General features: G+C 38.0%; 1 protein-coding gene across 23 annotated transcripts in view; it reads left to right on the top strand.

The window, feature by feature from the left end:
* Positions 1-17,611, top strand: part of CAMK2D (calcium/calmodulin dependent protein kinase II delta) — a 260,865-nt gene that overhangs the window by 207,325 nt on the left and 35,929 nt on the right. For 12 of the 23 annotated variants that reach the window (XR_007356203.2, XM_048846769.2, XM_048846767.2 and 9 more), the window contains 3 exons: positions 4,272-4,331; positions 5,926-5,967; positions 8,673-8,721. Coding sequence is in view for 22 of the 23 variants with exons in the window: in XM_048846769.2 (XP_048702726.1) it covers positions 4,272-4,331; positions 5,926-5,967; positions 8,673-8,721 (151 nt within the window). In the remaining variant the exon portion in view is untranslated. The remainder of the gene's footprint in view (positions 1-4,271; positions 4,332-5,925; positions 5,968-8,672; positions 8,722-17,611) is intronic. The other 11 variants (XM_048846783.2, XM_048846784.2, XM_048846788.2 and 8 more) reach the window with 2 other exon arrangements.

The raw sequence follows: 17,611 nt of genomic DNA, 5'->3' as shown, positions 1-17,611 counted from the left end.
GTAGATGTAACATTGGCCAATGCAGCTGTCTTTAGTACACTTAAAAAAAAAAAGTATTCGTTTAAACAGTCTTCTATTAATTTCTTAATCTCCTTGTATTAAAAACTAATAACATTAAAATAATAAATGGATAATAATAAGTGTAATGGAGACATTACCCTCTGTGTAGTTACTTACATAGAAACTTAAAAAAAATTAAAAATTTCAATACTTGGGAAATCGCTAGAGCTTTTACCATATAGTATGAATACGGTTCAACATCAGGAATCCATTAAGAGACACCTCTGTACTCCTGCTGCCCCCTCTGTAATAAATAAATAAATAAATAAATTCACTGCAAGATCCACTTTTATTGATTCCAGCTATAACTGAGCAGATATCCAGTATTTAGGACATTTTAAGGTGATTTTCAAAACCCCGCTTTGTATATTTTTATTATCCCTTGAAATCAAATAACAAATGGAAGGATGGCTGTTTATTTTCTTTTTGGGGATGTTGTACTTTTAGAATCAAATAATAAGGTTTTTCTAAGCGTGTTAGTGTCATTTGACTCACATCAGGATGTCAAGCTACAACCACAGGCCACAGCAGACATGCCGCCTTCCTTCTCTTCTCCAGACCCCCAACCAGTCCCATTCCTAGTCCAAGACCTTCTCAACCTCTAACTCAGATCCCCCATTTGAGAACCAATACATAGACTCCCTTCCCCCAGCACCAGGGTCCTCAGGCAGGCAGTGACCATCCTCCTGTTTAACTGGCATTGATCCTGAATTCTGGGATGATGGTGGTGATCCTGGCAAGGCAGCTTACTCAACTGTGACACTTCACCATGCCTCTGTACTGCTGATCCAGGTAGAGCAGAGCAAATGTTCCACTTTCTCCAACTGGTCACTCTGTCACGGGCAAGCAGACCTCCCCTTGAAAATACCTGTCTGGTAAATGGCCTATATCATCTAGCTGGATTCAGTGTTTCATGCAAGAGCACAGTTCATTTTAATACAAAAGTACAGGCCATTTACCAGATATGTTGGGATATTTTCAGCATCCCAAACACACCGCGTGCCAGCTCTTAGTCTGCTGAAACACTACATAGGATGCTTGGAGGATTTAGATCCCGAGAGACAGTTTTGTACAATTTTTATAAAATATATAAAAAACATTAATACTTAGGACAGTATGGCCCTGCCCAACTGTTTGCTCTGAGAGAGAGAGAGAAAAAGAGATGCTATAAAGTTAAAAGCTGTTTCACAGCAACCAAATTTTAGTAGAAAAAGTTTTCCTTCCTGACAACAAATAGAAGTACACCAATTTAGAAAAATTTTCCATAATCACTTAATCATTTGGTATGAAAATGCTGAATTTGTTTTTAATAGTTTCCCCTTTCTGTTAAAATAAACGCAGTAAATGTGATTTAAAACCTACCATTTTTCTTTAAGTTTGGAAGTATTTAGCCAAGCTGTGCTCATACTGACGAAATAACTTGACTATGCAATATATTCTCTTTTTCATTTGTACTAATGTAAATTCTGTATTCTTGATGTACCATTAATAAGTTTGAGTATATATTCTTTAGTTCTTGATGGTAGTGGAATGAATGTTGTTGTTTATTTTTTATAGGATTTTGACCAGGGGAGTGTGGGCTCAATGCTGCTCTCCTTACTCAGGCAAAATTCTCTCTGAAATTTGGTTATCCTTTGTCTGTTACATGTTCCATGACAAGCGCTTCTATGGTGTGTTGTTTGATTTCTGATGTTGCTGATTAGGACTGTAAGAAGTCTGTTGAAACTTTCATTCCCTCTCTCATATATGCTTTGTATGTGTTCATTTCTTCTTTCTTTTGCTCTTTGAATACTTCTCTCTTGATGGCCAAACTGTTAGTGAATATTCATTTTTAGTTGTAAAACTTGGGAGAGTGATTTTTCTCTTGTTACAAGAGAAAAAGAATATGATTGTCCATGGTTGTCTGTATTGTTGTTGTTCCATAATCTATGTAGTCTTATTTTAAAAAAATAACATTTCCTTGAATTCAGTGGGTTTTTTTCCCTGAGTAAGGAATGCAGGTAGTACATTTTCTATCATTAATTGTTCCTTACTAAACCCCTGTAAGGTAGTTAAGTGCTGGCCGAGATTGTCCCTAACGTAGATACACTGCCCTGCTTGGCATGTGTCTTTCAATATCTTAGAGGATAAATTGAAATCCAGTGCAAGCCCATTTTGCACCAGAGCAATGTGTCCGTGTTAGGGATTTCCATCATCTTAACTACATGGATGTAGTTACAGTAGAACAGAGTTCCCCAGTCTAGACATGTCCTAACTAAGACATTGGCTTTGCTTCAGATTTGCTCTGATTCCAGCAACTGATGGGCAGCCACCAATGCAAACACCTCAGGTGAAATCCTGGCACAATTAAAATCAATGCTACAGCAGCTTCCGTTGATTTCAGTGGGGTCATGATTTCGCCCCTAGGGCACATTTGCCCAAATAAAGCTTACTCAGCAGCTTTATCAGTCTGTACTAGGGATTGCACCAGTGCAGAGGTAGAATTGGGGAAAATCTGAAGTGTAGACATGACCTAAATATCATTATCCCCATCTCACAAAGAGGTTAAGTGATTTACCTAAGGCCATGGAGGGATTGATGAGCTCAAATTAGAACTCGGAAATTCCTGGCTCTCAGTCCAGTGCTTAAACCATTAGGCTAGGGCTAGGCCAATATATGTCATTACACACTCTGGTAAATATTATTCAGGTCTTCAACATTTAGATTTCCTAAAGACTTTTATATAAAAAATATCAACAGCCTGACTGACACAAAGGGCTTGACTTTTGGTTTTTAAATGTGGTAGTTAATTTTACTTTAATATTGACAAAATGTCCATCAGTGAAAGAAGAGAAGTCTGAATTTGCATTATTGCATTTCTTTCCCATGTAATGTTTACATTTTCAGTACCAGAGTACTAACACAGCAGAGCTGTAGAGATTCTATACCACTGACGGGTAGAAATGATGCCAACCCTGTGTGCAGACAGCCCACCTTACATTTTGCTTCTTTGATCTGCTGCTGTTATAAGTAGAACTGGTCAAAAATATTTTTAAAAAATCCTAGTAATTTTAATTGAAAATAGTTTGACAGCATCAGAGTCCAACAAGCTTTCGTTATAATTGAAACCAGCTTTCCAGTGGGTATGAAAACTTTATTTGGGGCTTGATTTTTAAAATCTTTCCAGTTTTACAACCACAGTGATATTTACCTGGTGCAGTTATGGAAGGTGGATTTTAAAAATGGGTATAAGAATCAGAGAAATTTAAATTAATTGCTAAAGTCTTACTTAAAGAGAGAGCGAGACAGAAAGAGAGAGAGAATAATATTTTTTAAACAAATAAAAGCCCAGTTCTTCAAAGACTTGCGTTTTTGTAGTCATTGAGACTACTCCCATAGATAACTTTGCAGGATCAGGGCCAAAAGTAGTAATGTTGAGAAGCTACAGTACAGGAAGTTACACTCTTAATTTGGGTTCTGTGGACTGAAAGGCCAATGTACAGTAAACGAAAGGTATTACTGCAGGTTCAGCCAGATTGGAAAGGTTTTTCAAAACAAACAAATTAGTTTATTTCATTAAATGAAAACGAAACATATACGTTTTTCATTTGAAATACTAAACGCTTGTTTGAAAAAAATCTCAAAGTGAATGTACCTGTACATATTCTGACCTCAATGACACCCATATAAATCTCGAGTTACCAATTACAGATTTATATGGGTGTAAATGACACATAAATTTGAACCACTGAAGCTTCCTTCCGTGAAAAACAAAATGACGTTTAACCTAGTGACACCCTCCTAGAAATAAAGTGAAATGATGGTATATTACTTAACACTGTTGCATGATCTAAACTGGCAAATAAATCACAATGGAAATACAGGCATTTTCTTTCTAAAATCCATATTAATTGTGAATTCCTATTATTTGGTTGTAGCCCACTATTAAAAAATTCTTCATTCATTTACGTGTCAGAGCTGAAACTGCCTATGCTCTATATAGGACTTCCTTGAACAAGTCCAAAATACTGTCACTAGCGTCTTTGGGAGAAGCTATAGCCAGTTATCAAATCTGTTGTCAGTGTTTTTTTCAAGTTCATAAGTTGACCTTTCTGTGATTCTTTATTTCCCTATCTATATCTGTATATAGATATTCTATATAGAGAGATATAGATATGCTAGCTACCAAGAATTCTAAGGCTTGTCTATTTCTATTTTCTGCATACCTACAGATAAACAACAAAACCAACGTGGTAACCAGCCCCAAAGAAAATATTCCTACCCCGGCGCTGGTATACCTGGAATCTTCCTTTTCACCCTATCTTTAAGTTCTTTACTGTTTTCTTTGGGGTTTTTTGTTTGTTTTTGCTTTTATTCTTTGTTTGCTTTATAAATTTTTTTCTCTTTCTTGTTGTTTGTACTTTTTGTTTTCTTTTTGTGAGGAAGTCCATTGTGAAGCAACATTTTTATAAATAGAAAACGTGACACAAAAGCTGGATGTGGTGGTGTAGTAGCATTAGTAGCGATAGTTTAATTTTTTGCATGCCGTGTAAGAAAGTGAATAGAATGCGCTTGATGTTGCCCTTAGCTCTTCACCTGATGGTTGTTTCCATGCTTTTAAGTGCTGACTTATTTTTTAAATTGTACCTGTTATCTTTTCTTCTGCCTTAACACAAGTTTTGATATCAAGGAGAGCTAACAGGACTATTGCTAGGCAACAACAATATAGACCTTATTCAGATTTTCATTCCCCCTATTCTCTGACAACGCAGCAGGACTTTGCAAGGCTTCACTTACTGGTATCAAAAGGCACCTTAGTCCTATAAAGCTTTTTGAATAGTGCCATTTTAAATCTACAGTAAGCATTACTCTGTAATAAGTTCTGCTAGGGGAATATTACTAAACAGTAGGACAGCGTACATGAAGATTCTATGTCAGAATCTTGCTTCTGTTATTAAGTCACATTTCTTAAGATGGAGGAAGGCTTACGAACACAAATGCTGCTATTTAATTACCTAAATTTAAGCAGTATTACTTCTCATGTATTTTGGTACATAGCTCTGAAGAAATGCTTCTGCTCTTTAATATAAACATAAGGACAAATTCTGCCATAGATTTGCATGCGCAGCTCCCATGGAAGCCTGCATTAAGTCAAGTCATTTCAGAGCAGTAGTTTAAAGGTTTCATGGTATGTACATGAGTCCTCAACTCCATCAGGTTCCCAGGCCTCTGTGAGTACGTTAAAAAGCTACACTTGCTGCAGCTTGTTCTGGGCCAGCTAACTGACATTTTAAGGGAAGCAAGAGGGGAGTTAACCTTTGAAATGGTATCAAGAACTTCCATCATAATTGGTATCTATGCTGTTCAAATGGGCAACAGACTGGAAATAACCCCTGTACATCCAAACACCGTTTGTGTTTAGAGGTACCCAAATCTTTCAGAATCTGTTCAGCCCATCTTTATTTTGATTTGTGTTCATTTTTGCTTTAGTAATAAGCGTACAGTATTTTTTTAATTAAAATAGTTCACCAATTTTGAGCTAAAGCAGGGTCAGACAAAAAGGGACAATGTATCTGATATGAGACATTGTGAAACAGAGTGCCTCTTCAGCTGACCTCCCCAGAGCTTCAAAGCCCTGTGTGTGTGTTGATCATGAATAAGGTCTTTGCATGCCGCTGCAGTAGGTGAGGTAACCTCCCTTGCTGGGTTGCCAGTCGAAGAATCTTTATTAGAGACATTGTTTCATTTTTTGGCAGCAGTTAACATTTGCTTTAGCTCTTGTCACTGTTTAGCATTTGTCTGCTGGCTCTTCTCGCGCTCCCTCACACTAATGTGAATGTATTTACCAATGAGAACTGTTTTTCTCTTTATTTTGTTCTCACTCAGGAGCCCCAAACTACAGTAATCCACAACCCTGATGGAAATAAGGTATTCAGAAAGAATTAGCTCCATCTTGCTTCTCCAAAGTGCACATTTCATCCACTATTCTAAGCCAGAATGTGCCCATTACCCAGAGCTTAGCAAGGAAAATCTCATTCCTGTATCTGTTGCACCTGGTGCCTCTTGGGCCTAATTCATCTGTGGCTTGTTCCCACTGAATGCTTTCTGCCTGGCTGCTGGCTCCCTCAGCTCCTGTGGATGTCTGTAGGCGGTGAGGGCGCTCAGCACCCTGAGGAACCAGGTTTATGGTGTGTTGTACATCTCTTGCTTCAGGCAAGAACTTTCAGTTCTCAGAAAAACAAAGGAACATTGTATTCAGACACAGAGTATAGTAAGGTTATTTTTACGATTCTAGTGAAAGCTTCATACACAAGATGAAGGCATATTTTGAGCTCTTTCCATCAGCTGTTTCTCAGCATGCTTATGCATCATACTGTGACATGTCTTCTGCATGGAACTTTTGACTTATTCCATAACATCATCTTGCAGTTTGAAAAGAAGCTAACACTTGAAGTGGCAAGAAGCTCTTTTGAATTCATAAATCTTGATTTGATTTTTCTCATTTATTTTCTTCTGTGTGCTGTGATGGTTGTGTTTGATGTCTGGTTTCTATAACGTGTGGTAATTTTTTCTCCCTATGTGGACTTGAAAGGGGCTAGGGAATATTGTTGTTTGTGATTCATGTTCCTAGTTTTCATATGCAGATTTCACTTATTTAAACAGATTTTAATGTGTGTGCTGAGAATTTAAAGTTTCCAAAGGATTGTTGTCACATTTATCTAGTGTAATTACTTGTGGTCGCTCAATACTGTATTTTCAAAGGATAGAGTCTGAGTGGAAAATATCAGATGCAGGCATTTCACAAGCATGGAAAAAGTGTTAATTGTGCATATTGTAGTCATCTCGCTTCTTCGTTTGATTATTTATTTTATAGTTTGTGGGTAAGAATAAGTTGTGATGTTCATTTCACTACTGTACCAACTACTCTCTGCACCCATGGTCCATATTTCATCTCCCATGTTTTATTAATAGGCAGTGTACCGCCAGCATTTTAATTTTAGTCAAATCTTTACTAAAGCCCAGCAAAGGGAAACAAAAAAACAAAACACTGGAGCTCTTTGGCATGACTACATCTACTTGACATTATTATATATTCATAGCAATTTAGATATTTTATGTCCCAAAAAGTTATAACATGGACAGGAAAACTACTTATGGGGAAAGTTACTGTTAAATTTCATTATCTAAAAAAACAAATATTTTAGCATGACAACTGGAGTGGATGCTTCCATATTACTGGCCACATCTCTCTTGTGAGCTTGTGCATGACATTTCCTGCTTGTATGTGTGTGGTTTTTATTTTCTTCTAGGTACTATATATGATAGAGCATGGTATGTCCCTTATGTGGAGTGAATAGTCTAACACCATTCACAATAGGAAAAGCATGATGGTTTATTAAGCTTGGTTTGTATGTGTGGATTGATTAGTGTAGTTGATTTATTGCTGCATATAATTTTGTTCTTTTACATTTGAATAATGCATTAACCATTCTGAAACTTTTCTTTGACTTGTCTTGTGAAATCGTAGTAGACAAAAGGACACTGTCAGGGTATTTTGGAATTTTTATTTAATTAATGTGGATAGTAACCCTTCGGAAGCTTGAAATAAATCTTATGTTTTTCCCTTCTGTCTCAGAGGTAAACTGGCTTGTTATGGATATTTTTACTCTTGAGTATTTTGCTTCTGACTTTTTCTTTTTCTTTTTTTTTTATTTGCAACAAAGCATTTATTTTTAAAAATCATAAAAAGTATATCTTCTGCAAAAAAAAAATTAGGAGAAAAAGAGTAGGTCAAATTTTTTGCCTACTACCTTTGACATTGTCCTTTGAAGTGTGCTTCCTAATTTTTCACATTTCTAATATCTTATAAAAAGTGTGATAAGAGCCTTGCCTTTTAACATTGCAAAGATTTCAATACAACTGTCTGATGGACAAGTCATTCCTCTGTGTGGCTGGTTGGTTAAAGAATATTTCTTCAAAGATATCTTAGATTATCTAGGAGCATTGTTGTGGGCCTCTCCAGTAACTTGCTCTCTCTTTCAAATTTTTTAGCACAAGGAGAGTATAAAAATGCAATCATGGATTTGATTCAATTCTTATTGAAATCAAGGGGAGCCTTTCAGTTTATTGCATGAGTTCTTATATGAGCAGAAGAAGTACTTTAAATTGTGAAATACAACATTCTGCTTACTTTATACTTAAAAGCTCAAATGGAATGACTTGTTTTACACAGTTGATATTCACGAAGCTTAAAATGGCGAGTTCTAATATTTGGCTGACGTAATTCATATAACAGTTCAGACATACTCTGTCTAGTAGAATGTAAAAAAACCCAACAGGTTAACTCATTTTCATGAAGATATTTATTTCCCCATACATCTGTGTGACATTCAAAAACTGGACAGCCAGAAATACGTTTAATAAAAATGTTCCCTTTTGAAATGGATGAAAATTGACATTTAGTTTCAGGTACAAACATCTCAATCCCTGTGGCCATTTGTTTGTGAATTACATCCACATAGCCTGCTTCAAGGCTTTGCATGATCTGTACAATACCAAGTGTAATTTTCATAGGTGCATGAATAATATGCTGGGTCACTTTATGCATTTCACTTGTATTTACTTCTTAACAGGAGTCAACAGAAAGTTCCAATACGACTATTGAAGACGAAGATGTGAAAGGTATGATTGACAGTTGGAAAGGCAAAACCATGGCTACATGCATATATTTCAGTAGGTTTTATTAACTTTTGTTGATCTGTCAGATGGAGGGAGTTCCTAAGTAATCCAAGGAGAACATACAATTATTTTTGAAAATTATGTTCATTGCTGAAGTTCTATATGTTAAGTTCTGACTTGGATAATCTGACTTCGATAGTCTAAATTTTACGTGTACCGTTTCTGTAGTATTTTACAATTAAGGAAGTTTGTCATTTAAAATTATAATTATGGCAGTAGTAGGTGTAGATTTAAAAACTAATGACATTTAATATTATTTTAAATTTCATTTTGTATATGGTACTTTGAATTTTTTTGTTTGCTTGCTTTAATTATTGTGTTTTTAATGCATTTTTTCAGATCAGCATTTATAAAACATTTCTGTTCAGATGCCAGTGTTTTTTTGTGCTTCTGTTGTATTCTGGCCCTATAATTGTCTTAACCTCAGTCACCTTTTTCTTTTCTTTTTGATTTTCTGCACAATAACCTTCTTAACTTTGCAATCTTTTTGATTATTTTTTAAGGTTTTTTTTCTTTTTTAAATTCTATGCTGTGACATTATTCATTCTTATTTTAATAACATTTTGTGGGTTTAAAACCAGTGTATTCAGCTTGTGTATTATATGTTTCATATAAGACATTGGTTTTTAGCTTTAAGTACAAAATTTTAGTTATAGTGGATTCACAAAACAGAAACAGGAATAAGAAGGGACATGTTGAAAAATAAGAGGTGAAGTAGTAAGAAAAAGAGAGATTTCTCAGTTAATTAACCATTAGAGTGTTGGGCTGGTTTTGCACTGTATTATACTAGAAGTGTTATGTTTGTGGGTGTCACTATTAAAGTGTTTATTTGCAGAAATATGCATTAAAGTATAGATTCTAAGATGCTGGAGTTTTCAATAGCTTCAAGACTGTGAGAGAACATTTTAGAATATGAAACTGATTCAGTGGATGCAGTTGCTCAAATTGTGTTTAGTCAACTGTTATTTTATTTCTGGATAATGGAGCAGGCAGTATCCTTGTTTGATAAAGTAATTGATGTTGCCAGAGTAAGGGACTGATAATGTAATGGTTTAGGACTCATGAGTATTTCCAAGTCAGAAATGTAATAAGAAATACAAGATAAGATAATTCTTTAGTAGGACACTCCATTGTTTATGAGCTGGCATTCAAATGAACATCAGTAACCTGGTGATATCCTATATATTGTCTTTTTTAGACAGAGTTATTTTGCTTAATGAGGTGTATAGCTTCTGTTTCACTTTTATTTTGTGTGTTATAAAACCTTATCCCAGGATTCAAGTAACAATATTCTCCTGCTAAGCAGTGTTTGTATGGTTTGGTATATTATCACTTCAACAAGATCATTTATTTCAAACAGACAGATAGAAAAACCTATGTAGTCTCCAGAGAAAAACTTAGTTATAAAAAAAGAGGATGATGACAGGTCCGTCTGTACCCAGTGCCCCCACCCCTCCAGGTGCTCCAACCTTTGGGAAAAACTATTTTATCTGGATTCAAAACACACCTTCCTTAAAAATGTAATTGGAACTATCCAGCATTCACAGTTACCTGAATATATTAGGCTGAACTCAGTGAGTTACCACCCGCTGTGCAAAGCAGATGGAACTATCCAAGTTTAAGGATGCTTCTTGTCCTATCCTTTAGAACTCCCTGTTTACTTCCCCTTCCTACCACCAACACTCAGTTCACACATTCCAAAATTTCTAAGTAAATCCCAGAGAATGTGTGTGGTGCTCTTATATAACTACTCCTCTACAAGTCCCATGAAATATTTGACACTTACCTGGTGATTCCAAGGTATTTTGGTCCCTGGAAGTTCATGTGACTATGAACTCACCAGCCCAGTTCCTTTCAAACAGGTATTACCGAAAACCTCATCAGACAGGCCTAATAAACAAATGGGCAATGAAGCAGTCAAACCTTGATTTATTTTTTTCTTTTATTTAAGTAAAAGGCTATCAGAAAAACACCCAGCACAGTGTACCATCACATCTTTTGCAGCATAATCTCATTAATAATAATATTTTTGTTCCCGATTACTAAGCAAAAGAATAATGGGGAAACTATTTTTAAACAGCCAGTTAACCTAGACATTTCAAAATCAGGCACTGGAGATGATCACAGTTAAATAGCTCTATGTAACTTTGTGCAAATTCAAAAATAAGCCAGTTTGCAAGCTTTCATCCACATATTAATGTAGCTAAATATTTCACATTCTCTGCTTTGAAAGACAGCTAAACAAATTTCTCTGAAAAATACTGGTTAGTTCCAACAAACCATGCATTGCTTTTTCCTCCAAAGCAGCAGAGAGTGGAAAAGTGAGATTTAGAATTTCTTCTCAAATTTAATTGAAATTTAATTTAATGAAATGTAATTTTGGAAAGCATTGCTATTTGCAGTAAGATAAGGTTGGGGTGTTTTTGTTTTTTGATGCATGGTAGACTGTTGCTGCAGTTCCTTTGATTCCCCATTACTATAAAAAATGAATAAATTTGGAAAATATTTAGAACACTGTGGCAATGTAAATGCTTCCATTATTTCCTGCAGGTGCTTTGGATCCATTTATTGTAGTTATGTACAGGTAAATGAGCCATTAGATATGTTTAGGATTGTAAACCTTTCAGAGCAGGGATTTTCTCTAGTGTGTTTGTACAGCAGTCAGCACAACAGGACTCCAATCCCAACTGGAGCTTTTGGATGCTACTGTAGTATGGATATTTGCTATTAATATAATGTGGGTGGGGGAAAATAAACTATTCAGGATTAACCACAGATGCTGTAGAAGCTCAAAATCATATTCATAAGTATACCCTGCTCTGTTAGTTCCACTGAACAAGTTGACACTTGAAGAAACCTTTTCAGACTCAAAATGTGTGCATTAAAATGCAGTTCATTTTGCTCTTTGCCTGTGTTCAACACTTCATTGACTTTCATTTTGCTGTGCACTATTCATGGGGATGTCACAAGAAGGCAGTCCCCCAGAAGCCTGGATAATACTCACATGAGTTCCTTCTTCACCTAGGCCCAAAAGCTTGCTGTTCAAGTTCCTTAATTGATGATTCCAGGACAACTGCATCCCAAAAATGTGGCACGGGGCAAAGGTCATAGGCATTCCAAGACCAGGAAAAACCACTGGAAGATTTTAAGAGCTATGGACACATCTCTTTCTGTTGTGTTACATACAAGCTTATGATTCGGAGAGAGACTGATTCTGATGCACATCAGTGAGGTTATCAGGCCACAACTGCTCTTTGTGCAGGCTGACTTCAGACAAGGAGAATGTCAGGCAAACCTGTAGACAGACCAGGGCTGTTCACTCAGCTACACAAACTCACCCCTTCAACAGAGCCTTCAGTGACTCATCTCAGGGGCATGCTGGGGCAACTCAGCTACACTGACTTATCCCTCAAAGCCAAGCCTGCAGTGACTCATTGCTCAGGCATGCCTATCCCTGAGCAGGGCCTAGGTCAAATTACCCCCAAGGCACAGGTGTTTCCCTCTCACTGCAAGTTAGGGTATGTCTACACTGCCCACTTTACAGCGCGGCTGCAGCAGTGCTGCCAAGGCAGCACTGTGACCTGGGGAGTGTAGACACGCTTTATCACCGGGGGAGAACTCTCCCAGCAATTTAAAAAAACAAAAAAAAACAAAAAACCACCCTGAACCAACGGTAGTAGCTTTATCGCCAGGAGCCAGGCTCCCGGCAATAAAGCGCTATCTGTACTGACGCTTTCCAGCACTAAAACTTTTGTCGCTCGGGGGTGTTTTTTCACACCCCTGAACAACTAAAGTTTTAGCGCTGAAAGTGGCAGTGTAGACACAGCCTGAATCTGTGCAACAGCACCGCTCAGCTAGGAATTCTCCTGCTGCCTCACAGTGTTACAGGCGCCCTGAGGTTCAAGCGTGCCTTCAATCCTGTCCCTGTTTCTGCCTCAGTCTTGCCCAAGCCTTGTTCCAGCGCACTTCAGACTTGTCTGTACCCTATTCCAACCTTGCTCCAGCCCTGTTTCTGACCTGCTCCAGCCATGCATCCACCTTCTCCCTCCCAGACCGTTGGACTGACTCCAGCCCCGCTTCGACCCGCATCTGGATTCCACTATCATCCTGATTTGGCTTATCTACAGACTCTGACCCCAGTTCTTATCCATGGCCTATCCCCGGATCCTGGTTTAAGCATTGCCCTCAGCCCGGTCCTGAATCTGCATCCAGCTTTGACTCTTGGTACCTGTCCTCGACCACCACTCCAACCACCAGGCCTGACTGCCTAAAACCTAGAGCCTGACAAATGGTGCACCTAAGATCAAGTCAGTCACCTAACACATTCTGGCAGACTTGTCAACTGCAAACAACACTGTCTAGCATGTGGGGCTGACCACTAAGGTTCTGCAGACTATTTCCTGTAAGCCTATGGTGTGGTTCAAAATGGAAATGCCTCTCCTTGTCACCATAGATACTTATGACCTACCAACATGGATAGTAATCTACAAAATATTGAAGAGTGATTCAGCAAGGACATGAACTCTCTGGCTACTTAGCTCCATCAGTGGAGACTTGCACTTAGTGAGTCTTAAGAAGGTGGCCGCAACCCTCCATCTGAATAATTTCCTGGCCAATCAGCCCCTTACAGTTTGTGCTGAGGATCATTCACTCCCTTTCCAGCCAGATGTCACTAACTTAGGAGTCACATTGGACCTCAGCCTAACATACCAGCCCCATTTAGAACATGTAAAGTAAAAGATGACTTTCTGCACTGCCTTGTTCCAGAGACTAGCAGGAACCTCCTGGAAGTCGAGGCAAATGTTTTACTCACCTCAGTCCTGGGGCTGGTATTCTTGCATCAGTAGAGCAGTACGCAACAGTTTGGGGCAGAAGTTGGCAAATGCATCTCATTGTTTCAGAGATGAACACAACCACTCATATCGTTAGTGGTTGTCTTTGACGTACTTTAACATCTGATTTATATGTGATGGCACATATAGCTCCCATAAAACTGCATGGAGGGTTATGATGGATGAAAACAACCTGCTGAATACAAATCTGACAACAGGTGCAAATAAGCAACCCATACTTCCTATCAGAAGATCTGCCCACTTCCAGAAGAAATCACCTATACCTGCATTTCCTGCTGACTTGCCATGATTGTCTTCACAACATCCTCCTGCCATTCATGCACTTCTGTCTCATGCTGCCAGCCCAGTGCCAATCTCAGATGAACAATGGCACATTAAGGCCAAGTGCTATTTCTTTGTAGAGTGGCAGCTACTCTGGAACAGAAAGGCAGGAGTGCTGGCAAACTTCAGAAGCCCTGATTTACATCTACTTATTTGTGACCTTGGATGTAGATCATGGACTTAACAGACTGCTGAGAGGAAAAGGCAGAGTGGCTGCCATAATGCAGACATTTGATTTAGCCCAATCTTCACAGTGTGACTGTGGTGTAGTGTCTTAGCGCAATCTTCACCATCTGATTGTGTGGTAGGGATGCAGATGGTCACGAATGTGGTGGAGAAGAGCACAGTTAGAAGATTGGAGGATGGACTGCAACGTCATACTCCCTTGATGCAGTAGTCAGAGATGGCTGAACAATCTAGTTATTGACATGTAATGCAGAGTAAAGAAGTTCCTTTTGCCCTGTTATTTCAGGAACCAGTATAGCTACAGAAAATTCCCAGTGTAGTTTTGCTTAGTGTGTCACTGTCCACTTGAAAATAAAGAAGTAGTACTGTATTTAAGTACTTTTTTGCTTTGATTTTGCTTTGATACTCTCACTGTTTTCAAAAGAGAGAAATCCCTGAAAAAAGTTGTTGGGCTAATACAGCTAACACAAGTTGGTCATCACATGACATTAAGTGTGAATAAAAAACAAAGTCCCATGTTTTTCTGTGTCGGTCTCAGGGTGTTTCAGTTGTCTGTAGCACACACAACAAGTGTTGAGGGCATGGTAGGTATGTAGGAAAGAGCTGGCAGAAGAAAGGGCAGTATGTGAAAGGCCATAAAAATACTTTTGAACTTCAGCAGATGGCATGATCAAAAAAGGAAAATTCTCACTTCCATGATGTCACTTATCAAATTGTTCTCCCGGCCCATGTAGTTCTATTGTTTTTGCTTCAGTCATGATAAAAATAATACCTGCAGAGAATATGGGAATTATAGTGGATACTCCAATAGAAGAGATTTTAGAAAGCCAAAATTAACACTTACTGTGGGAATAGGTTAGATCAATTTTCTTGAAGTGTGGTTTGATTCTGTAAAAAGAATATTATGGCGTCCACATTTTTCATTTCTCATTTACTTCCATGCCAAATATGTCTGCAATGTTGTTATAGCTGTGTTGGTCACAGGATATTAGAGAGACAAAGTGGGTCTCTAATATCCACCTTGCCTCTCTAATACCAAAGATGTTCATTTTACAAATAAAAAAGATGCATTTTTCTAACTCTCAGCCTTGCAAAATGAACCGTAGGCCTGAAAATCAAGGTTGGTTATTTCCTTCTCAAGCAACATCACCAGTAAGAAAATTATCTCATTGATTATGCATGTGGAACATCATTGTCTTCAAGAAGACAAACTTGTTAGTGCTAGAACTGGAACTTAAAAACAATTGTGCTGATAACGTGTGAGAAGGAGTATAATCCAGTCTCTCCTAGCTGAATCAGTAGATCACTCTTTCTTAGCTGTGTTGACTTTGCAAGTAAAACACAGGAAACAAAGTACTAAGAAGTTGTTAGTCATTGAAGGCAACAGATACGATTCTGCATGCACATGGAGCAGTTGTAGAACCTAACAAGATGTGCCTTTTTCACATAGCGACTTTTCAGACTAAAATGCAGATGACTTGATACTAGCTGTACCAGTAAATGGGATCTTGGGAGATTTGTTACAGTTAACCCCTCACTTGTCAAGGGAGTGATAGTCCTAATCAAAACCAAGGCCAATGTCCTCAGAGTTTCACTGAATATTAGATTGTGACTGTAAAGTAGGAGAGGCAGAGATATACATTGCCCTACCATGAGGCATTGTGGACTTTGTTGAGTACACATGGGAGGATGGTCCCTGCTACTATCTTGGAAAGGTTTCATCATGTGTACTCCTTATGCCTGTTCAGCTGTGTTAACACAGCCTACTGTTCTCTCCACTCCTTTTCCCACTACATCTGGAGAGACTAGTGGTTCATAGGGTTTACGCTGGCCCTCTGCACTTGGGTAAATTTTTTCACTTGTTGTACAAGGGGTAATGAGGAGATTTCCTGTGCGCTCTTCCCCTCAGTTTCACACTCATGCATAGCTAGTTACAATCTAATAGTAGATTATGCTTTTTAGTAGTATATGATCTAGAACTAACTTTAATTAAGTCACTGATGTTGCCTTCTGTTCTCAAAGTTTCAGTGTATGATTTACCTTGACTTGAGCATGCCTCAGGTATATTAGCAACCAATAACTTCTCAGTTTAAATAACAGCATAATAAAAATAATTTCAGTTAATGGAAAGCAATAGTTTGAAGAACAATTAAGTTTATCTGCAATTGATGTGAAGAAAAATAGTTGCAGTGCAATTTACTTTTATTCGTAATATCCTCCTTCAAACCATTCTGTGTAGTTTAGCAACTAACCTCATTAACTATATAATTTAATTCTAGCTGAGCCTCTGCACTATTAGAGATAATGCTATGTTGATGATTAGAGATAATACCGTATTTGTAAGCCCATATTTTCTTGGGTTTATAATTTAGCTAAAAAGTTTGTTTGAAATTTAGCTCATCCAGGAGTGCGCTTATAAGAGAACGTAAATTAAAAAAAATGTTTTTCTTAAGACTGTTTATTTGGTTGTTTAATATCAAAATTAACAAAGGTTTATATACCATTTATACTCACTGTTTCCTGATAGGAAAGATAATAACAATACATGTCTGAGTTAGAAGAGAGAGTGGTCCTGCTCCTGGTTCTGCTACGGAGCAGTTAACAAATGCAATAGAAACTAAGCAGCAAAACTGTTGGGCAGAACAGCAAGGGCTTGACGGTTGTTTATTTTCTAAGCTGTCCTGTTATTGGAAAGGTCTCCATTGCTCCTGCTCCCATAGAAATCAAGCCCTAGATGCCTATCTTCTGTGTCCTGGTTAAATTAAAGAGAAAAGTGGAAAATTGGCTGAAGGACATAAGAGAACTCCTGTTAATGACCTTAATTGCAAAACTGTTATCAGGAGTCACAAAGCAGTCTTCTCAAGGGAGAACAATAAACATCTGAAACAACTCAATAATGCTGCTGTTTTGTACAGCCTACACAAAGTCTAGTCAGTTCCATTACATGAGGTGGAGAGAGAACAAGATGACTGTGCCTACAGACACTGGCAGGCCCCTTTGCTATTCCTGAGTTCCCCTGCCCAAAGTTTGGAGGCTCCTCCTTCCTTGTGCCCTTGCAGGTGTAACACCACATAGTAGGCAGGAAGGAGGTGAGTGTGTAGGGAGACTGGAAGCTGTACCCATGAAGAGACAAGTCCCTTTGCATGTTGGGGAGCTCCAGGAAGCATTGTGCCTCTCTGAGTCACAATTCTTCCCCAGATTCCCACTTCGGCACCACCCTTTGCTCAGAGTTGTCCCTGTTAGGCACTATTGGTTCCTACATTTTATTGACCCTTTTGTGGACCCACTTATCCCTCTAGCCCCAAAGGATAATGAAGAATATTATTGTCACTGAGGCTGTTGAGATACAAAATATCATTTTAATAATAACTTTGTGGAGAATAAATATGTGGAATAGCTCATCTGGCTGGAGCTGATGAATTGTTGATTGAAAATGAAGAATTGTGAAATGTCCCTGTTTCATTAACATTGCT

This window comes from Caretta caretta, chromosome 4, assembly GCF_965140235.1.
Source record: "Caretta caretta isolate rCarCar2 chromosome 4, rCarCar1.hap1, whole genome shotgun sequence".
Taxonomy (NCBI): Eukaryota; Metazoa; Chordata; order Testudines; family Cheloniidae; genus Caretta; species Caretta caretta.
This window is presented reverse-complemented; position numbering and strand designations above follow the sequence as displayed.